This window comes from Lissotriton vulgaris, chromosome 6, assembly GCF_964263255.1.
Source record: "Lissotriton vulgaris chromosome 6, aLisVul1.2, whole genome shotgun sequence".
In the NCBI taxonomy this organism is placed as follows: Eukaryota; Metazoa; Chordata; class Amphibia; order Caudata; family Salamandridae; genus Lissotriton; species Lissotriton vulgaris.
The window spans coordinates 260,837,121-260,860,666 of record NC_141694.1 but is presented as its reverse complement, the minus strand read 5'-3'; the positions used below and the strand labels follow the sequence as shown (position 1 = coordinate 260,860,666).

General features: G+C 47.2%; 1 protein-coding gene across 1 annotated transcript in view; it reads right to left on the bottom strand.

Moving 5' to 3' along the window:
• The window catches only part of OSR1 (odd-skipped related transcription factor 1), a 37,746-nt gene extending 36,118 nt beyond the window's left edge, over nt 1-1,628 (bottom strand). Inside the window, exon 1 of the mRNA XM_086926290.1 lies at nt 1,379-1,628. Within this exon, the coding sequence (XP_086782416.1) occupies nt 1,379-1,613 (235 nt within the window). The 5' untranslated portion in view covers nt 1,614-1,628. The remainder of the gene's footprint in view (nt 1-1,378) is intronic.
• Between the last annotated feature and the right edge of the window lie 21,918 nt (nt 1,629-23,546).

Below are 23,546 nucleotides of genomic sequence, written 5' to 3'. Positions count from 1 at the left end.
TGTGCATTCACTGTGTGCTCTGGTGCTGTCCTCGCCCGCCGTATGGGGGTGGTCACAGGCAGTGTACTCTGCTGCACTAAAGTCTGTTGCGCATTCCCTGTGTTGTCTTGTGCTGTATGAGGGCGGTCACTGTGCACATAAAGGCACAAATGACTGCTGTGCATTTACTGTGTGTTCTTGTGGTCTCTTCTCCCACTGTATTAGGGTGGTCACAGAGTACACTCTGCTGCACTAAGGCCTTTTGTGCATTCACTGTGTGCTCCTGTGCTGTCTTCTCCCATTGCATGAAGGTGGCTCTGTGTACCATGCTGCACTAAGGTGTTTTGTGCATTGAAATGTGTGCTCTCTGCTACCACGGTTGGAGGGTGGCCACACAGTGTACTCCGCAGCACCAAGGCCTGCTGTGCATTCACTGTGTGCTCTTGTGCTCTGTGATCCCATTGTATGAGGATGGCCATAGTGTACTATGTGTCACTAGGGTCTGTTGTGCATTCAATGTGCCCTCCTGTGCTCTCTGTTCCTCCTGTATGAGGCTAGTCACTGTGCGCTCTGAAGCACTAATGCCTGTTGTGCATTCACTGTGGGCTCATGTGCTGTCTTCTCCTACTGTATGAGGGTGGCTCTAAGTACTATGCTGCACTAAGGTGTTGTATGCATTTAACTGTGTGCTCTTTCCTTCCACAGTATGAGGGTGGTCACACAGTGTACTCTGTATCACTAGGGCCTGATGTGCATTCACTGTGTATGCTTGTGCTCTCTGCTCCCACTCTAAGAGGGCTGTCATACAGTTCTCTGTGTTCTATATGACGCAGTGACTTATGAAACTACTACGGTGGGGGTGTCATACTTTTCTGGAAATTAGTGGGTTCACGAAGAGGGGAAATGGCGAAAGGGACAAATCCAGGCAGAATGTACCAAGAGATTGAGAAGAAAGAAATCAAACGAAAGGTTGGACACAGAGAGGCCTAGGTGGCAATTTGGAATGGGCTGTATAGGCAGAAACATGACACAAACACATATACATACCGACACAGAAAATAGATAAGACAGGCAGAAAAACAGAGGCCACCATCTGCTGGCTGACAGGCAGATAGACTGGGAATACAGATAGTCAGGCAGGCAGGCAGATAGATAGATAGATAGATAAATAGATAGATAGATAAGTGGGAAAAGAGAGAATAGAATGTGAGGAGAAAGAAACGAGGGTGGAGGTGTGGGTGAGCTGACTGTTTTAACGGAATAACATAACGCCCAACACATATCAAAACTCAAAATAACCGCACGCAGTTTGCGCCACGACAAAGCACGTTTCTCAAGCCACTGCGCATCTCGTTGGCTGCCTCCCGCCCTCTCCCACCCACGCACCCGGTGTACTTACAGGCGACACTATGGGCCGTTTGTAGGGGGGCTGGCCGAGCCCTGCTTGTCGCAGGCCGAAAGCTTCTCTGTCGTTGTCGTAACAGCTGCACGAGCCCCGGGGCCAGCGGTGGCCGCTTCTCCGTGGGTGTCTTCAGGGTCGGGGGCCTCGCCACACAGCCCCCACATCCCCTCCCAGCCTGCAGCATCGGTTGTGCACACCTGCACTGCACGCAGCGCCGGTGAACACGGCTCATTGTGCTTTGTGTCTCAGCTGGTTTGTACCTGCTGCTGTCCCCTGCCAAATGTGCGCGCATGTGTCGGGGCAGTGCCTAGAGGCAGTCACACCTCACAGGGCGAGGCGGAAAGATGACACCCCGAGGGAGGCAGAGGAGGCCTCCGCGGGGAGCTCCGAGCCTCCGACCTTCACACTCACTCTTTAATGAACCCCCAGCACACGGGCTGGCCTGGGCGCGCAGCCACCGGATAGCGCCAATGGCCAGGCAAATCAACGCGGGGAGCTATAGATCATTATTAGCATTTTCTGCACCTCTAGGAGCCAGGAGTGGGAAGAGTTTCTAGATGACAGAAACCCGAGTCCGCGGCACAGGCTGTTTTCACCACAGCATTCGGGTATCTCTGAGAAACTTTGCGACCCGTTAACACCTCACGTCTCTCAAATGGATGCCATTTTTCGAAAGCGGGTTCATCATAGGTGATGTGCAAGCAGTAAAAACGTGCTAAACGCAAATGGAAAGATAATGTTAGTTCAAAGAACACTGCCATTGCAACTCTCATCGCCAGTGATTCTCCCCTTTCTTTCCTTCTATCTTTCTTTCTTTCTTTCTTTCTTTCTTTCTTTCTTTCTTTCTTTCTTTCTTTCTTTCTTTCTTTCTTTCTTTCTTTCTTCCCCACCATCAACTTAGCTTTCCTCCTTCATTGTTTGGATGTTTGGTTTCCTTTCCTTTCCTTAAATTTCCTTTCCTTTATCTACCTGTCTTCCATCTGTCATTCTTTTCCTTTCAGTCATCTACCTATGTTCCGTTCCTTTCATTTCTCTGCCCCAGTCTATTTCCTTTTCCCTTTCCCTTTTCCTTTCTCTTTCCCTATCCTCTCCTTTATCAATTTTCCTCTTTTTCATCATGTTTCATGCTTCAATGTTTTTTTTGCATCTCTTCCTCCCGTTCTTCTTTGTTTGGTACTTTCTTGTTCTCTTCCTAAATCTTTCTCTTAGTGCTTTCCGGTATTTGTTCTCCACTTGTCTCTCTCTCATCGGTTTCTTCATCCAATACCCGAGCGTGGTGCATAATTAACTCGGATTGATAAATAGGAACAGCACATATAGTTTCCTTCTCTGTGGTTTCTAAGTGGTTACCGCATTTATTCTTATCTTCCTCATATCTATTTTCTAAGACTTAAGGAACATTTCATTATTTGCAGAGGACGGAGAATACTGAACTAAGTGACACGTGTACAGAGGAGAACTCGTTTTTTAGGAATATATACTAAGATAAAATATTTATTAACATTTGCATGATCTGCCCTCATTATAGTTCACAATTACAAAGCTTCATGGCGAATAATGTCATGAAACATGTGCTTTAGATACTTGTCTACGAAGCTGTAACTTAAAAGTGCATGTTTTTATAACAGATACAGTTCACCATTAATTGGTTATTGATCGAACACACTCGCCACACCCAAAGAAGACCAAAAGATGAAACTGTATTTTATAAATAACATTCACCTATAATACCTAAAATGTTGCTTTCCACATCGGTGCATAAGATTTGTATTTCGGCCAAAGGTACAATTCGTTTAAAAATAAATACTAATAAATATTTATTCTGGAAATAGTCATTTTCTAATTTTAACAATTAAAATCATACTAACAATTACACCATTTAGGCATAAAAATATATAAACGTATTTTTTTAATAGCACAAAGGGAAAAGGCTCTGTTTTACTCGCACTTTTAATATTTAATAAATTGTCGGATCGTCGGGTTTAGGCGATTTTTACATTCAAAGTATTGCATGTGTACTGCAGACCCGTATGTGGATTATGCGATATCAACACGCATCAGAACAAGTTCGAACCAGTTTGTCTACTACACACATAAATATAAGAATATGTAAATTAGCATAATTTCCAATGAACGCTTACAAAATAAAATAAAAAAACGCGCACTTCCCAAAATAGGTGAAAGAATCATACATATATTATTATGTTTTTTTTCCAATGAACTGAATTCACGAATGCGGAAAAAGTATATTGCGTTTGATTTTGTAACTGATTATTTAATTCGCTATTTGAACAACAATCCAGTCTGTTTATTGGCAAGTTTAACATCGTCTCCAATCGTGTTACGCTCACTTATAACGACGCTTCTTGTTTTTTGCTAATGCTTTATATTCTCCTGTTATTGAAGTCCCAGTGTGCTTTCGGGTGAAGGAAGTGTCTTTAGTGAAAACTGCGCCACCTGCTGGGGAAAAGTTTTCGTATCAAAGGTACAACAGAGCCGTTAGAAACTGTTCGCTTTATTTCGACCATTTAGCGCTCTTTTTGAGCGCGCGTTCTGTTCTTTTCTCAGCACTTTCCTGAATGTAACCACTCATATACGTGTTTTTCTTGTCGACATTCCTGAGGATTCCTCCCTTTCCTTCCACTGTATCATATACTCTTTCCCTTCTTGGTACTGACTCCAGGGCACCTGCCGCGCCCTGAATCTAGCCCGAATGCCGAAAGTATCTAACCCCAGCCAGCTTCTCTTCTGTTCCAGCAATGTTTGAGCAAATGCTTAGTTTGTTTACTGTCCTTTCTTTATTTTCTGCACCTGAACGCGCGCGGCAGCATTTTGAAGGTGCAGAAAGTGAATTCATTACACAGAACCGGGATTTTAAATCTAAAGTGACAGAAAGGTGAGGGACTTGGACGGGAAAAGAATCGTTGGTGTGAATTGGTGTCGTCCCATTTCACTGTAGCGCCTAACCAATAAGTACCGCGACTCAAACACATGTAACTTGTTTGGATTTTTAAGATTAGATATATCATTTAATAATCGAAATTAAAAATCGCCGAATTCGTAATGTGAAGACGCGGAGTGGGGAACTTCTGACAATTCTCGCTTACTGTCCATAAGCTGCGAAGTTCTATTCACTTATGTTTTCATGTGAAAATCGGAACTTATAGTTAGAAAACGACATAAGAAACAGTAAAAATCAAGCAAACCACAGATAATTCCCGAGTGTCCACTGTCATCAGTAGACGCAGGGGCTTATTTACAAGCCCCGTGCGCCGCCGGTGTGTCACTTTTAACTTGGGAAAAAGTGACGTACCGGCGGCGCAAGGGGCGTGTTAATAAACCCCGCAATCTTTTTGTGCTGGTGTCCAATCAGTGTTGCAAACCATTGATACATTCAGGCGCGCAACACCCATTGGACTCACCAGGCTTCAGCCCCCTCCCCCTGCCTCCCCCCCTCTCCCCCCGCCACCCACCCCCCCCTCCGTCGTGTGTGGCACCCCGAGATGAGACAGATCCAGGGCACACACAGAGCCGCACCCGAACGTTTCACAGGTCTTTAAAAGACTATTTGAATGTTAACCCCTTGCATGCTTGTGACGGAACCGTTCTGTCACAAGCCTCGGGTAAGCTGTGCTTGTGACGGAACGGTTCCGTCACGGCCCAATCGCCGCGCCTGCGCGGTGCGAATTCCGCGCCTGCGCTGACGAATTAATGGGCGGGCGGGTTCGTGACGGAACCATTCTGTCACAAGCACAGCTCACCCATGAGCCGTGCCGGAGCGGTTCCGTCACAAGCACGGAACCGCCGCGCGGCCGCCCCACCCCCTTAGCGCTGCGGCGGAATAGCCGCCGCAGCGAAGGGGTTAATTAGGCCTTGCTGCTGTTTCACACCTTGTTGGAGGCCCTGCAGCTCCACTCTGCCTACTCATTAAAGGTTCAGCCCCCACCACCCCGAAAATTTTTCTTAGCCCCCCCCACCTCCGAAATTTAGCTCTAGTTGCGCCTCTGACATACATTGCATTGTGATTCTATACAAGACCCAGGACCTACTAACCTTCAGGAGGCTACTCAAGACCTGGCAATTCGAGCAGTAGCAGCAACTGCCCCCTTTTACCCCCCCCCCCCCCCCCCAGCGCCTTGAGACCCTCACGGGTGAGTAGTGCGCTTTAAAAATATTCTGATTGATTGATTGATTCTGGAAAGAGGAGGGGACGCCATTTCACACCCCCCTTTTTCCAATTCTCGAGGGATCGCAGTGCTCTCAATATTTATTTATTTATTCAAATATTTATTTAAGTACGGATTTTTATATAGCACAAAAGTTACCCAAAGGTGCCAGATCGCTTTGCAGCAAACATATGTTGTTACACAAATAGTTACAGAGGGTTTAAGCATAACCAAATATTATATATACAGTTATAAAAGCCCTAGAATTACAAAAATGGTAAACTATTGTAAAAAAGGAAATAAGTTATACAATAGACATATAAAGTGGTGAAAAGTTCGTTAAGCACCCGATGAAGTAGAGGTATTGTAGTTCTGTACTGAGGGGCGAGAGATAGCATGTTCTCAGTGGAGAGAATTAGCTGCAATGACTTACCTAAAGTTTTGTGTAAGGTGAAGGGCTTTCAGTTCCGTTTAAAAGGTGAGCAAACTTTCTCGATGGAGGGGATTGGCTGCAAAGGATTGGTTGCAATGTCTAAGCTGAAGTATCGTTGAAGGAGGAAGGCCTGGAGGGCTTTCAGTCCCAGTGGAAGGTCGTCACCGAGGTGGTGGTGCAAAGGTTTGGAGGTAGTGAGGTCCAAATTCTGGTTGTTCTACATGAAAAGGATTGTGCCAGTAATCATTCCTTTTTAGGTCTCGACCTAAAGCATTGCTTTTAGCAATGCTTGTTGTCGAGATTTTTAGTAAGCAGTCCGAAAAGTCTGCCAACGGCGGATTAGCCACAGATCATGTGATCTATGCGCGTGCACAAACCAGCCACGTCACAAACCACCATTTGTCTGTGCCTCGCATCAGACTTCAGAGGCTGCCGCTCCCCCCCATCAGACTTCAAAGGAATGAACTCCCGCCCCGGCCACAGCAATGCCGAGAGCTTGTTTACCATCCTTTTACCAAGCTGACTTTTCTCCTACTGCTGCTTACATTCAGGAAATTATTAACACTGTGGGATTGCATGCTTTTTCTTTCTTTCTCCCTGCGCATCCATGCCTCTTACCACCTACTCTCTCCATGTTGCTCTCACCCCTCCTAGCCAGTCTGTTTATTCCTCTTCCCATTAACACCCTGCTTGGCTTTTTTTAATTTAAATAAACCATCCCTATTTGCCAACCCTTGCTGCACTGCCCTTCCCATTTTTTTAATTCACACTTTTTAAAAACTTCTTTGGAGTGCTCGTCGGTTTGATTTTTCTACCATGGTACTTTTTTCTGTATGTACCCTTTCACATACCTTTTATCTACCTTTTTAATTACCACTCCAAACACATACTGTCAGGTCTTGAACTATGTCTTCCCTGAGTAACAGTGCGCCTACCTAAGTCTTTGATTGATGATGGGACTTCATCTCCCAGAAGGCTTAGGGTGGGTGCGGAGCCTTATCTGCATTAATTCTGTATTCTTTTGTTACAGGTCACCCGCTCCCCGCTGTTCCTTCCCTAATCCCTTTTTTCCCTCACCTAACTGCCTTACTACTCTGCGTTGTGTTATCCAGAGTTGGGGAAGTCTCGAGGTGGACCCATTTTTGCATCATACGAAAACACAGGAGTGGCTACGACGCTGACACATACACCATCTTGGTAACCCATTCACACCTATAGGTCACCATGCTGGGGCCACCATAGTAAGTGAGCTGACTGCCCGCTCACTCCGGTGCACTTCGCTGCACCACGGAACAGCACTCTCGAGTTCCCTTCATGTTCGGGACCAATTTGTAATTTCGAGCAAGTCCCGACTTGCCTGTATTCTTAACTTCCACAGCTTTCATTAGTTCCAGACTGGCCTCAGTTTGGCATGTGCCTGCATGCCCTTGCTTAAAAAGTTTGGACATCAGGCCTCACACACCCCCCTCACCCTCACAACCCCCCTTACCCTCACTCACCCTCTCACCCACCCTCACCCACCCTTTCACCGTCACACACCCTTTTACCCTCACACACCCTCTCACCCGCACACACCCTCTCACCCTCACACACTCTCACCCACCCTCACACACCCTCACCCTCACAACCCTCTCACCCTCACTCACCCTCTTCCACTCACACCCCACACCCTCACACCCCCCTCACCCTCACTCACCCTCTCACCCACACTCACCCACCCTCTCACCCTCACACATCCTTTCACCCTCACACACCCTCTCACCCTCACACACACTCACCCACCCTTGCCCACCTTCACCCTCACAACCCCTCACCTTCACATGCCCTCACCTCCTAACCCTCACACACCCCCACACACCCGCACACCCTCTCACACCCCCACTCACCCTCAGACCCCATACCCTCTCACCCTCACACATGCTCTCACACACCCTCACTCTCACACCCCCTCACCCTCACACCCCTCATCCTCACACCCCCTCACACACCCTCACACACCCTCACCCTCACTCACCCTCTCACCCTCACACACCTTCTCACACCCTCACACCCGCTCACCCCCCTCACCCTCACACCCCAACACCCTCACCCTCACACCCCCTCACACACCCTCACCCTCACTTCACCCTCTTACCCTCCCACACCCTTTCACACCCTCTCACCCTTACACCCCCTCACCCCTCACCCTCACAACCCCTCACCCTCACCCTCACACCCCCTCACCCTCACACACACACTCACCCTCACACACCCTCTCACCCTCTCACCCCCTCACCCCCCTCACCTCATGCCTCACACTGCTGCATGCCACACAGTGCTGCACACCTCACACTGCTGCATGCTGCCCACTGCTACATTACTCATACTACTGCATGCTGCACACTGCTGCCCGCCTCACACTACTGCCCGCCTCACACTGCTGCATTACTCACACTGCTGCATCCTGCACACTGCTGCACGCCTCACACTGCTGCACGCTGCACACTGCTGCACGCCTCACACTGCTGCATGCCTCACACTGCTGCACGCCACACACTGCTGCACGCCACACACTGCTGCAAGCCTCACACTGCTGTGCGCCTCACACTGCTGCACGCCTCACACTGCTGCACGCTGCACACTGCTGCACGCTACACACTGCTGCATGCTACACACTGCTGCATTACTCACACTGCTGCATGCTACACACTACCGCACGACTCACACTGCTGAACTCCACACACTGCTGTACGCCTCACACTGCTGCACGCCTTACACTGCTGCACGCCTCACACTGCTACACGCCTTACACTGCTGCATGCTGCACACTGCTGCATGACACACTGCTGCATGCCTCACACTGCTGCATGCCACACACTGCTGCATGCCTCACACTGCTGCATGCTTCACACCGCTGCACGCCTCACACTGCTGCACACTGCTGCATTACTCACACTGCTGCGCACCTCACACTGCTGCACGCCTCACACTGCTGTACGCCTCGCACTGCTGCATGGCTCACACTGCTGCATTACTCACACTGCTGCATGCTGCACACTGCTGCATGACACAGTGCTGCATGCCTCACACTGCTGCATGCCTCACACTGGTGCACGCCTCACACTGCTGCACACCTCACACTGCTGCACGCCTCACACTGCTGCACTACTCACACTGCTGCGTGCTGCACACTGCTGCATGCCTCACACTGCTGCACGCCTCACACTGCTGCATGCCTCACACTGCTGCCCGCCTAACACTGCTGCACGGCGCACACTGCTGCATTACTCACACTGCTGCATGCTGCACACTGCTCCATGCCTTACACTACTCCACGCTTCACACTGCTGCATGCCTCACACTGCTGAACGCCTCACACTGATGCACACCTCACACTGCCGGACACCTCACAATGCTGCACGCATCACACTGCTGCACGCATAAAAACACCTGCATGCTGCACACTGCTGCATTACTCACTCTGCTGCACGACACACTGCTGCATGCCACACACTGCTGCATGCCTCACACTGCTGCACGTCTCACACTGTGGCACGCCTCACACTGCTGCATGCTTCACACTGCTGCACGCCACACACTGCTGCTGGCCACACACTGCTGCACACCACACACTGCTGCACACCACACACTGCTGCACGCTGCACACTGCTGCATTACTCACACTGCTGCATGCTGCACACTACCGCATGACTCACACTGCCGCACTCCTCACACTGCCGCACGCCTCACAATGCTGCACGCTGCACACTGCTGCAGTTCTCACACTGCTGCATGCCACACACCGCTGCACGCCACATACTGCTAAATGCCACACACTGCTGCACGCCTCACACTGCTGCACGCCTCACACTGCTGCACGCCTCACACTGCTGAACGCCACACACCACCACCACATTACCCAGAGACACCACCATATCACTCTAGGACACCACCCCATCACTATAGGACACCACCACATCACTATAGGACACCATCACATCACTCTGGGACACCACCACATCACTCTGGGACACCACCACAACACTCTTGGACACCACCACATCACTCTGGGACACTACCACATCACTCAGGAACACCACCACATCACTCAGGGACACCACCACATCACTCAGGGGCACCACCACATCACTCAGAGGCATCACTCAGGGGCACCACCACATCACTCAGGAAAGCCACCACATCACTCACAGACACCACCACATCACTCAGGAACACCACCACATCCCTCAGGAACACCACCACATCACCCAGGAACACCACCACATCACCCAGGAACACCACCACATCACTCAGGAACACCACCACATCACTCAGGGACACCACCACATCACTCAGGGAAACCACCACATCACTCTGGGACACCACCACATAACTTTAATACACCACCACATCACTCAGCCCAACCACATAATCACTCAGCACCAAAACAGCACTGTCCTTGCTTGCTACCAATACGCATTGTCATAGCCAATAGGACTCGCATTAGGAAAGTGTAAGCTATTGGCTATGTGAATAGCAATGCTATTGATCTATATATTTTCAAAGCCAACACATATTAACAAAAAATGTGTCATTTACAATACTAATAGATCACACTTTCCTAATGCGAGACCTATTGCATTGTAAATGCTTGTTAAATGTTGGGGGTTGCTGCAGCATTTTGCGATGGTCTAGAACCTCCTCAAAGCTTGAGTTTGACCGCCATGTAACGGGAAGTAGATGGGTGTAGGGTGTTACTAGTTATGCAAGCAGTCTAGTATGCAGCCCTGGCTTCAATGGACAACCAGTGGAGAAAAAACAGGTAAAGTGTGAGGTGACCATTCAGTTTGGCCCTGCAAACATAGCGTGCTGCAGATCAACTTAGTAGCCAGAAAATTGAAATACCCCCCACTTTAAACCAAAGTTCTGATGGAACCATGATAGCGAAGTAACCGAGCATGACCCATCCTAGAAGATCTGTTGTCTCTTTCATCTGAGCATCTATCCACGTCTCCTTTCACCCTTTCCATCCCCCTGCTCATATCCACCATTTCACCTTTGCATTCTATCATCGATTCATTCTTTCATCCATCATTCAGCCTTTCACCATTTATTCCATCCACCCTTTCATCCATCAATTCCCACACCCACCCTTTCACCCATGCATCTTTTCACCCATACACGCATCCTATCACCCATTCACCCACCCACACATCCTTTCACCTATTCACCCACTTACACATCCTTTCATCCACCCATGCATTATTTGACCCATCCACCAGTTCACCAATCCTTTTACCCACACATCCTTTCACCCATCCACCCTTTCACTCACCCACACATCTCTTCACCCAACCACCTGTTCACCAATCTTTTCACCCACCCATACATCATTTCAACCATCCACTCATCATTTCACCCACCCATGCATCCTTTCTCCCATCTACCCTTTCACTCACTCATCCTTTCACCCATCTTTTCATGCATCCACCCTTTTACCTATGTTTTTACTCACCTATATATCCTTTCACCCATCTTTTTACTAACCGTCCCCCCTTTGACCCAGTTTTACACCACTGCATCCTTTCACCCATACATTCACCCATGCATCTTTTCCCTGATTCACCCACCCTTACGTCCTTTCACCCAACCATGCATCCTTTCACCTATACACCCTTTCACCCCTTCTTTCACCCAGCCACTGTTTCATCAATCCTTTCACTAACCCCCAAATCCCTTCACCCATCCACTTTTTACCAATCATTTCACCTACCCATGCAGCTTTTCAGCTATCCACCCATCATTTCACCCACCCAAGCATCGTTTTTCCCATCTACCCTTTCACTAATGCATCTTTCCACTCATGCATCCTTTCCCCCATCCACCCTTTCACCCATGCTTTCTTGCATTTCTCCTTACACCCATGTTTTCATGCACCGTGTATCCTTTCACCCATCCTTTCACTCACCCTTTCACCCTTTCACACATCCTTTCACTCACACAGGAATTCTTAGACCCATTCTTTCCCCACTCACAGATCTTTTCACACATCCTTTCATCCACCCACACATCCTTTCATCTACCAACCTTTCACCCACTCATGCATCCTTCTATCCATCCACCCTTTCACCCACTTATGCATCCTTTCGTCCACTCATGCTTTCACCCACCAATGCATCCTTTTACCCATCTACCCATCCACCCATGCCTTTCATCTACCAATGCATCCTTTCACCCACCAATGCACCCTTTCAGTGGAGAAGTGTGGCTCACTGGTTAGAGGAGGCAGACCTGGAAGCAGAGGTCAGCCCGGGACCAGGGTTCAATTCCCGGCTCGGTGGGGTCTTGAGTCCTAAAATGTCCATGGACTCGACAATTCTCGCTCCGGTGCCTACTCGATTCACGGGTTCACACTTTGCGACTCTGGGCAATAGCTTGCTTAATCTCCACAACGGCCCCTCGCGGCGGCCTGGCTTTCACCTTGCGGATACCCTGCCGGGGTTATCCCACAGGGGAATACCAGGACGGGTTCCCTAAGCAAGCGCTTAGAGACCGGTTGGTGATTTGCGCTATATAAATTCCTGTACATTTACATTTACATTTCACCCATCTACCCTTTCAGCCATGCAATCTTTCACCCATTGACCCTTTCACCCATCCTTTCATGAATCCACCTTTTCACCCATCCTTTTACTCACCCATCCACCCTTCCCTCCCCCTGGCTAAGCTTTCGCCCAGTCCAGGAAACTGAGATCATCTCGCTGATCTCGACCTCCAAACCATCAGCACACGTCTCAGACCCCATTCCCCCTCTTTAATCAAAAAAATGAAGCTTACCTTAGCGCCCATCTGGGGAAGAATCATAAACAGCTCCTTACAAAGCGGAGTGGTCCCCGATTGTCTAAAAATGGGGCAAGTCACTCCTCTGCTGAAAAAACCCGGTCTTGACTCAACTGACTTGAACAATTTCAGACCGATATCCAACCTCCCTTTGCTTTCGAAAACACTTGAACGCTGCGTACTCCTGCAACTGACGCAACATCTGGACCACATCAATCTCCTGGACCCCATCCAATCCGGCTTCAGACAAGGCCGCAGCACAGAAACCGCGATGCTGAACATCATTGACAACATTCATGGTTCTCTTGACGCAGACAAGTGCTGCCTCCTCATACTCCTTGATCTCTCCGCAGCGTTCGACACGGTGGACCACAAGCTCCTCATCATGACTCTTCAAGAAAGAGCCGGCTGTGGCGAGGTAGTTCTCAAGTGGTTCTCCTCCTTCTTACATAACCGTATGCAAATAATAAAAATGAAGAACTTCACCTCCGAAACCCAGCAAGTCAACAAGGGTGTCCCGCAAGGATCAGTGCTCTCTCCTCAGCTCTTTAACATCTACATGGAACCGCTCGCCAAGTTACTCAGGAACGCCAACATCCACTTCCACCTCTACGCGGATGACACGCAGATTTACCTGGAAACCTCTTCTCTTAAAGACATCCACAGACTTAACGATGTCCTAAATGAAGTTCAAGATTGGCTGACAAAGAATCACCTGAAACTCAACCCCGACAAGACAGAAACACTCCTCATCTCAAACAAAGAAGACAACCCTCAAATCACCGAGTGGCTAAAGTCGATCGATGCTCTCAAAGGTAACCTCATGCTAGCCGACTCTGTCAAATCCCTGGGCTTCACCCTAGACCCCAAACTAACCCTGACAAACCACATTAAGAATTCGGCGAAAAGCGCATTTCTCAACCTCAGACTTCTGAACAAAATCAAACCTTACATTCCCAACAAGGACCTCAAACTAGCCACGCAATCTCTAGTTCTATCAAGACTGGACTACGGGAACTCAATCCTAACAGGCATCCCCAAATCGCACCTGGCCCCACTAAAAACAACACTTCATGCGGCAGCGAGAATGATCACAGACTGCAAAAAATCTGACCACATCTCCCTGGCACTCAAAGAACTCGAATATCTCCCTGCGGAAATGCGGAGCACCTTCAGAACGACCTGCCTCACCCACAAGGCCCTCCACACCGGCAAACCGGAATACTTGGCAAACAAGCTCAAAAAAGCAGGCCAAGCCAGAAACTTGAGAAGCTCCAACTCCCTGCTGCTCATCCTACCAAAAACCAGAAAGAAGAGAACTGCGGACTGCTCTTTCTCAGGAAATGCCCCCGAAATATGGAACGCCATCCCCCCGCGCATCAGAACTATACCATCCTATGCAGAATTCAAAAGCCAACTCAAATCCTTGTGCCTTATCCGTTCCCTTGGTTGCGGGTAACTTGGATCAGCAAGCGTCCCCTGAATCCATGCAGTAACATTGAATCCTGTTACCAAGAAGTCCCGCTGTCCGAACTTTTCCGCATTCCAAATTGTCGCTCGCTGATCGCTTTTATTGGGTTTGTGTCATGTTGTTCTCTTTTTCACTCCCTCTATTGTAAAGCACTCTGCTACCTTCGGGTCTTGTTAGCGCTATAGAAAACTTCTAAATAAAAATAAATAAAAATAAATGTACACATCGATTCTCTCATCCTTTCATCCACCCATGCATTCTTTCAATCACCAACCCATTTACCCACCATTCATCTTTCTACCCACCATCCTTTAAACCATTATTTCACTTCAGACTTGCATCCTTTCATCCATCCTCTCTTTCACCTATCTCTTCACTTACCCACATATCCTTTCACCCATTCACCCATGCTTTCACCCACACAAGCATCCTTTCCCATGCTTTCATCCACCCATTCATCCTTTCACTTACCCTTCCTTTCAACCTTTTACTAACAACCCACCTGTCTTTAGGTAATTATGAGCTTTTGACTGCCATTTGTAGACTGTAGAGGCCCATAAAACAAACCACCAGCCCTGAAACTGCTAGAGCGGGGTATTCACAACGCTTTTGCTACCGAGTGTGGGATCGACTTTAGAGGGCTAAGATGGGTTCTTGGGAGGCTAGTCAAGAGAGAGGTACAATAGTCGATTCTGTAGAGCACCAATGTATAAGCAAGACATTTCATATTTTGCTATGGAAGGTAGCGGTGGATTCACCACATAAGTGGACACAGTTGGTAGTGTTGTTTCAGGCCATGGTGCTGATTTGTGACTGTAAGTTGAGCTTCTTATTTAGGATGACTCCTAGGGATTTGACACTGTCAACAATGGTGGTTTTGCTGCTGAGCATGTTGAATGTGTCCATTCAAGATTTTATTAGAACTGTTAATTTAGAAGAGGAGAGGAGGAGAAATGCAGTTCGGAAGGGTACAGTTTTAGGTGATGAAAAGTCCTCTAGTTTTGAACAAAGTTAACGGTGATGGAGTGATGCGAGATACCATTTACTGAGGAGACCTTTAGGTATAGTTGTGTATCATTGGCATATTGATTATAGAAAATCCCTGCTTTCTTATGTAGGACCTCAAGTGACTTGATGTATAGGTTCAATAGGGTTGCTCAACCACCATCAGTGTTCAGAGACAGTCATCAATTTTTATTCTCTGCGATCTGCCCAAGAGGAATGATTTAAACCATCTAAGAACTACACCATTAATGGCCATTCAATTTAGGGTGTCTAGGAGCTTGTGGTGGTTGAATGTGTAAAAGGCTGATGATAGATTGAGAAGAGTCAGAAGAGAGGACTTGCATGAGTCTATGATTTGAAGTGCATCATTGGCCACCTGTAGTAAAGCTGTTTCTGTGCTATAGCCCTGACTGAAACCAGATTGGTATTTGTTTAGGAGGTTGTTATTTTTAAAGTGTTGGGTGATGTTATACTAGACATCTTTCAATTATTTATGTGAGGAAAGGCAGGTTGGAGATCGGACAATAGATTTAGAGGTCCATAAATCTGCAGATGTTTTTTGAGGAGAGGGATGACTTGTCCAGTTTTGAGGCAGTCAAGAAATGTTCCTTGACTGATGGAGAGAATCACCAATTTTGCTAGTAGGCAAGCATGTGAATAGAAACGTCTTCGGCAGTGTTACCTGGGAATGGGTCTACAAAGGGTTTTTAGGGTTTGATTTTTGTGATGATTTTGAGTTAGTCTTACTGCTGCAAGGATGTTAATTATTTGCCAAGTATCTCTGGATTTGCACATCAGGAGAGGGAGAGGGTGGATGTATTGCCTAGTGGTGATTTTACATTGCAGTGGAAGAACTTTACAAACTCTTCTGCTTTTGTTGGTGGATCATCCAGTTTGATGGATAAGGAAGTGGATGGGCTTTTGGTATCATGGACCAGATCAGAGTTACTTCGGTTGGTTCTTGGTTGAGTCCAGGAGGGACCTAAAGTGATTGGATTCCTTGTATATGGACAAAGCATTTCAGAGACATATGAGGTTAGTGGTGGAGGGTGATTGTCTCAATTTCTTCTGTAGAATTCTAAAGGCTTTCCTTTCCTCATGTAAGGCCTTGTTGAACCTTGGGGATGATGATCTAAGATGTTTCTTCTTGCTTTGAAGTGAAGTTTAATTATCAAGCAGATCAGAGAGACACCCAAGACTGTGGGAGTTCAAGTCATTGATATCTGTGATGGGGAAAGTAAGGGAAAGTAGTACCTTCTGAGCAGTGTTGCTATGTATACTGATATCCAAGTTCCTGGTATCTTGAAACCAGGTAATTGCTCTTTTTGGCTGGCCCATTATAAAAGTCACATGGCGAAGGCAATGAGGAACCAGTATGGGGTTATTCACTAATACATTGTGACTGGTTTATTTGAGGCCAAACAGCATGTGTTTTTGAAATGTATGTTTAGTACATTGCTACATACCGTTTTCCAGTCTCAAAGCCTGTGATTTTGCAATGTACCCTTAAAACCTGCAAGCTGCCTTTTTCCAGATGCAAATCTTGAGATTTTTACGAATTTTGTTTTTGCAGTTACAAAGGCTGTGATTTTTGCACTGCACCTGTATTACAATGCGACTTGCCTTTCTGTAGTCATAAAACCTGTAATTTTGCAAATTGTGAGTTTTTGTGAATGCAAGGTGGCTTTGTATATCAGGTCTAATATGATGTAACAATGCACAAAATTTGCACGAAGCAATCAATACATTTCTTTAATGCTGTCAGTGCAACAATGTATTTCACTGGAGCATAATTTATGTATTCGGGCCAAACTGTATAAATAAATACAACTTTTTATAGTTACATTGAACCCTCAATATTTATAAACATTAAAAAAGTGCTAGCTATTGTTTGTTACATTTAAATGGTTGCTTTGTTGTTGTTGTGCTTCATATTCCTATTGCTATATATTCTCAACTTCTCATTGGACTATACACGCCCAGTGGAACATATAGGCTAAACCTTGGGGACGAAAAGAAAGGCACACTAGAAACAATAGACACAAATTGATAATGTGAATAATTGTATTAGAAAAAAGTAACATGCTTCAGTTGGGATCAATTCAACATCAGCAATAACCATTTTTTAGGTCGAGCCTGGGCAGCGCATGCACTGCGTCATGCTGTATTGGAGTATGAAATAGAAGCTGCACCCACTCTTTGCCCATATTTGTCATTGGCTTGTGCCATTGCCCTTCGTAAATGCTGTGCTCTGTTTCGTTAATAGACTTGTTAGTCCCTCCTTAGTACCACCTTGTCCTCATTTGTAACCTCTCAAGAGGACTCGCCCGTTTACTTCAGTTGTTACACAGTACGTCGTGTTTTAGTCTGTAAGCACTATTTTCTTTAATGAGTTTCTCCTACTGCAGGCACAACATGCTTTCCTACAATATACAGCTTGCCATGTGTGCTTTCACTTTCCGAGCAGCCCGGGACAATGGCGGCCACGTCTTTGAATAGGTCTTGCATTTACAAGAGTTTGAGCTATAGGCATGGTAAATTACAATGTCTTTTATTTATGTGTTGATTAGCAAAACAGGTAAATAAAAGGCATTGTAATTTACAATGCCAATAGCTTCAACTCTCTCAAATGCGAGACCTATTGCATTGCAAATGCTTGTTCTCTTTGCATGTCATTGCGATGTGTGGTACACTAGGCATCTGATGTTGCGGCTGCTCAGTCCAGGGCTTAACAGGCTGGCGTAGCTGCTGGTGCAGCTTTCTCCCACTGTGGCTTCATCACATTGCGGCCCCATCATGGTGCTCTGTGTCCTGTGTCCGGCTTGGGGGTTCTCTTGTCTGTGGTGCCGAATTGCAGTGTGCTGAGTCACCCACTCCTGCCCGCCTGTTGACTTACCTGGCCCGTAGTGCCATATTCCCCACCTCACCTCTTTATTGCCAACTGTATGTCAGCATGGAAAGAGGCAGGGGTTTGGGGTGACGCACAGATGCAGTTTAGATGGGTACGCAGTATTGGAATTTGCACCTGCGCGACTTATTCGAAGTTTCAGGGAGAAGCGTGGTAAGCCGGGTTTCTCTTCTTTACAGTGCTATTGGCCCTGCATTTGTTTGTTTGATGTTCCTGCTCTGAGCTTCTGCCCTGTGCTTCTGTGCTCCTATCCTCGCATCATAGCTGCAGCCCGACCTCTGGCACAGCTGTCACATACTACTATTGCCCTTCATCTTACCCTGACACAATAGGGGTCTGGGTCTGCTTGCATATTGCATTTTCGACTGACTGTTGCATTGACTACTCTTGTACCCTTCTTGCTACCACTGTATTTATTAGGTTATTGACATTGGTAATGCTGTAATGGCATTCTGGGACAGTAGTCACCTAAATAAAAATAAAATCCAAAAAAGCTATTAAAGCAGGGGCAAAATATGATGATTAAAAGAAAGTTCGGGGGGAAGTCCAAGATGAAAAGGACTATTCTGCTTAAACCAAAGTAACCGTAGTAGCCCATAGTACACAACTGGCGCTATTGCGTTAATATATCTTAACACTTAGACTATCTGCCTCGACTCTAAGGCTATTTGGTCTTTGCTCCCAGTGCATGACTACTATGCCTGGCTGTTTACATTAATTTAGAAAATACTTGCTGCTATTTGATATACCCCTGCTGCTATTTTAGAAACTATATTTTAAAACCTAAATCTCTGCTGTGTTTTACAATCATTTGCACTTTACCTGCTTTTAAAATTGTACCATTTGCACTTTACCTTGTTCTAATTCGCTCTGTGTAGTCCCTCCAGTGTTTGCTCCTCTTCCCTGCCTGTGCCCCGTTCCACCGCGGGTTTTCCCGTTTGCGTGGAGGGCACGTCGGCAGACAGCTTGGTCCCCGCTCCCATTGGCTGGTGTTGGTCAGGTGGGGCAATTGACTCGGGACCAGACATATTTAACTGGGAAGATTGGAATTCTCAGTTGGTCTTTGCTCCCAGTGCATGACTACTATGCCTGGCTGTTTACATTAATTTAGAAAATACTTGCTGCTATTTGATATACCCCTGCTGCTATTTTAGAAACTATATATTTTAAAACCTAAATCTCCGCCGTGTTTTACAATCATTTGCACTTTACCTGCTTTTAAAATTGTACCATTTGCACTTTACCTAGTTCTAATTCGCACTGTGTAGTCCATCCAGTGTTTGCTCCTCTTCCCTGCCTGTGCCCCGTTCCTCCGCGGGTTTTCCCGTTTGCGTGGAGGGTACGTCGGCAGACAGCTTGGTCCCCGCTCCCATTGGCTGGTGTTGGTCAGGTGGGGCGATTGACTAGGGACTGGACATATTTAACCGGGATGATTTTCTCCGCGGATAGCGGATGCGCACAGCGGGCATGCGCCGAAGTTGCGCCTAAGTTAAGCCCATCTGCGCCCGTCCGCGCTGAGGACGCGCCAGGAGCCAGGCGGGCTGGGCCACGTTTTACTCTCCAAGCAGGCCGTGAGTTGTACTCTCGATCCACGCTTCTTTTACTCAGACCTTCGCTCAGGACATGTCATTTTGCGACCCCTCCTGAAAACCTTGATAATATTCAATGCTGAATTGAATATTATCAAGTGGCTCTTAAATCAGCACGTTCCCAACACCTTATCAGAAAGCAGGTTTACTCCAGGAAATGTGTGCCCGAAGCTATGCTATTAAAAGAGGCTGGCCTGCTCATAAATGCTAGGTCGCTAGCCCGAAACAACATAGCTTTCAATGACTTTGTGTCCCAAAAAAATCCCCCCTGGGTCTTCATAACTGAAACATAGGGCTCTGAGTCTTCAGGCCCTGATCTGGTAGAAGCAGTCCCTGAAGGATATACTTTAACCAGGATGGACAGGACTGGGTACAGAGGCGGGGGACTGGGAATCCTATTTAGAGATACTTTTACTTGCTGCACTGAGCCCCTCTCCTCTCCCTCCAATAATTTTGAGGCAATGCATTTCTCTCTCAATTTTCTCCCCTCTGCCTCCTTTTCTGGGATCCTCTGTTACAGACCTCCGGGCCCTAGAACTATCTTTCAACAAAATATCCTCAAACTTATTGAGCCGTTTGTCGACAAGCCAAATTTCAGCATCCTGGGTGATTTTAACTTCCACTTAGAGGCCACTGACACCAAGGATTCGACAACACTAGTAGATGGTCTTGCTGCATGTGGCTTGCGCCAACTGGTCCAGGGCCCCACGCACTCCGCTGGTCATACGTTGGATGGCATTTTTACTAATGATGCCAGATTAACGACTGGTTCTCCCATCCTTCTCTCTTGGTCTGACCATAGAGCAGTTCCTTTTTATCTTAAAATTAATTCTACGTCTCCAAATACCCCCAAGAGTAACATTTGGGTGACCAGAAGAAATTACGGAGCGATTAATGATGACACCATTGCCCCATTCATGGATGCCTTCAGCTCTCTCTCTCTATCTGATCCCAATACAGCTTCACTGGGTCTTTCTAATGCCTTAGCCAATGCTATAGTATAGACACCCTAGCTCCGGCTAAATGTCATTACTCAGCGCAAAAGAGTCCTTCTCAGCCTTGGTTCTCTAATCGTCTAAGACTTCTGCGCCAAAAGTGCAGACAACAGGAGAGATCCTGGCATGCACATCCTGACCCCCGGGGAAAAGCCCTACACAAATCTCTATTGAGAGATTATAAGAAGGCTATTGTTGAGGAAAAAAGAAGCCATTTTACCAATCTCAATGCCTCTCTAAAATCATAACGAGATCTGTTTAAAACAATTGACTCTCTATCGGCTCCTAGAGTCACCGATCCTATTATCGAAACACAGGAGCTCTGTGATAATATCGCTAGCTTCTTCCACTCCAAAATTGCCGATATTCATAACTCTCTTGAGATTTGCAATCAGGAGTTGGATGCTAATCCAGTACTTTATCTCCCTATGATCTCTCCTCCCCATATTGAGACCACCGAAGCTTATTCCAAACTGGGTCTCACTGGCTTCCCTCTCTTGACCCTAGAAAATCTTAACAATCTTCTTGATGCCACCAAGTCTTCCTCACCCTTAGAACCCTGCCCCTTAAGAATCTTAAAGACCTGTAGAGGGGCTGTCCTCCCCCCGTTACTAGAGGTTTTGAACATGGCCATCAGTGAGGGGATCTTTCCCTCCTCCTGGAAGACGGCTGTCGTCAAACCATTGCTCAAAAATCCCTCTCTAGACCCGGGAGTGTTAAAAAAATTTCGTCCCATCTCTCTACTACCGGCCCCAGCCAAGATTCTTGAGGCCCATATTAATCGTAATCTTTCTGCTTTCATCGAGAGTTCAAATCTATTGGATACCTCTCAAAACGGTTTCCGGGCTGCACACAGCACGGAGTCTGCCCTTACGATCGTGATTAACAATATCCGCCTGGAGGTTGACAAGGGACATTCCACTCTGCTTGTGTTGTTAGATCTCACAGCAGCTTTTGACACACTGTCCCCGTCAATTCTGATCTCCAGGCTTAAGGATATCGGGGTAGAGGGCACCGCTCTCAATCTACTCTCCTCCTTTCTACATCTTAGGGAACAGAGAGTCAAGCTGGGCAATTTCCTCTCCGCCTCTCAAGAAGTGCAATGTGGGGTACCTCAGGGCTCTTCATTGAGCCCTTTGTTATTTAATATCTACGTTACCCCACCTGCTAAGGTAGTGAGATCGTTTGGCCTTGAAGTATTATCGTACGCCGACGATACACAGATCCGGGTCTCTATCACCCAGTCGGCAAATGACTCAGCTCTCAAGTTCAGAGCTTGTATGGAGGCAGTCTCCAAATGGATGCTGTGAAATTTCTTAAAATTAAATGGGGACAAAACAGAGATCATGGTCTTTGGTGGTAGTCGAGATCTATGGTGAAAGGACTGGTGGCCTTCCTCCCTGGGGCAATGTCCTCTTCCTTCCCTCTCCGCCAGGAACCTTGGAGTTCTAATTGATCCCGCTCTGTCATTCGACGCTCAGGTAAATAGAATGGTGTCCACTTGCTGTGCCATTATAAGAGCGCTGAGGAAGATTGCTCCCTTTCTATCCCATGCAGCCCGGAAACAAGCAACAGTGGCTTTGGTCTCATCGAGGCTAGATTACTGCAATGCCCTTTATAGTGGCAGAAACAAGAGCTCCATTCACCGTCTTCAGATGTGCAGAGCGCTGCGGCCAGGATGGTCTTGAACCTCCCTAGGCTAGCCTCGGCAACTCTGGCCAGAAGGGATCTTCACTGGCTTCCGATTCCCTCTAGGATTTCTTTCAAACTTCTGTGTCTGGCTCATGGTGCTGTCCACGGTTCAGGCTCAGAGGGAATCAGGTCCCTTCTGTGTGTTTATACTCCCAGAAGAACCCTTTGCTCGTCATCTAAGAATCTGCTTTCGGTCCCCAGAGTTGTGAAAGCTAAATGGGGTGGTAGAGCTTTCTCCACCTTAGCTCCAAAACTGTGGAATTCTCTTCCTCCTGAACTCTCCTATCAGGCCTCCCTGTCGATCTTTAGGAAGTCTCTAAAGACCTGGCTTTTCTCTCAGGCCTACTAGAGGCCTTGCCTTTCGGTGGTCATAATGGTCTTCACTTGGTAGTTTGGACTTTTTGTTTGTTTGTTATCGCGCCTTGATGCCCTCAGGGGCTAAGTCTGTGCGTTACAAAACGCCTTTCATTTCATTCATTCATTCATTTGCCTTACAGACTTGCTTGGACATTCACAGATTGATAGTTCTCTTGGTTTTGGCTCTGGCGGAAATCAGGAAGAACCAGCCTACCTGCCTGTCAAACTATCCCAGGCAGCCTACCCTTTGGATCTCAGATCCATCATCATACGATTGGCAGCCAGCATGTCCAGAACTCAGAGGGGCAACATGCTCGAAGCATTCAAGTGAAATGAGGATGTATATGAGAAAAACATAGGCTTGCCCTATCTGTTACCCCCAGGTAAACCCAGACAAATCAGACATCCCTATTAAAGTATTGGCATGGGTGTTGGCAGGCGACTGCGGCTGAGGTTTTGGAAGATGGCAGAGGGACACTGAAGAAATATTTATCTACCCACATATCTACCCAGCTGGTAACATATGCAATCACTCAACAGACAGGGGACCAATCAATCACCCAACATCTATGACACACAGGCCCAGTTGAGTCAGCCAAGCCAAGGGCCTTGGTGATAGAGGTACAAGTATGTCCCAACCGCCGTGAGGTCATTTTGAATGATCTGCATCATTCCAAGTCAGTGGGGGAAGGTAAGATAATTAAGACAAAGTCAATGGCGATGACTATGT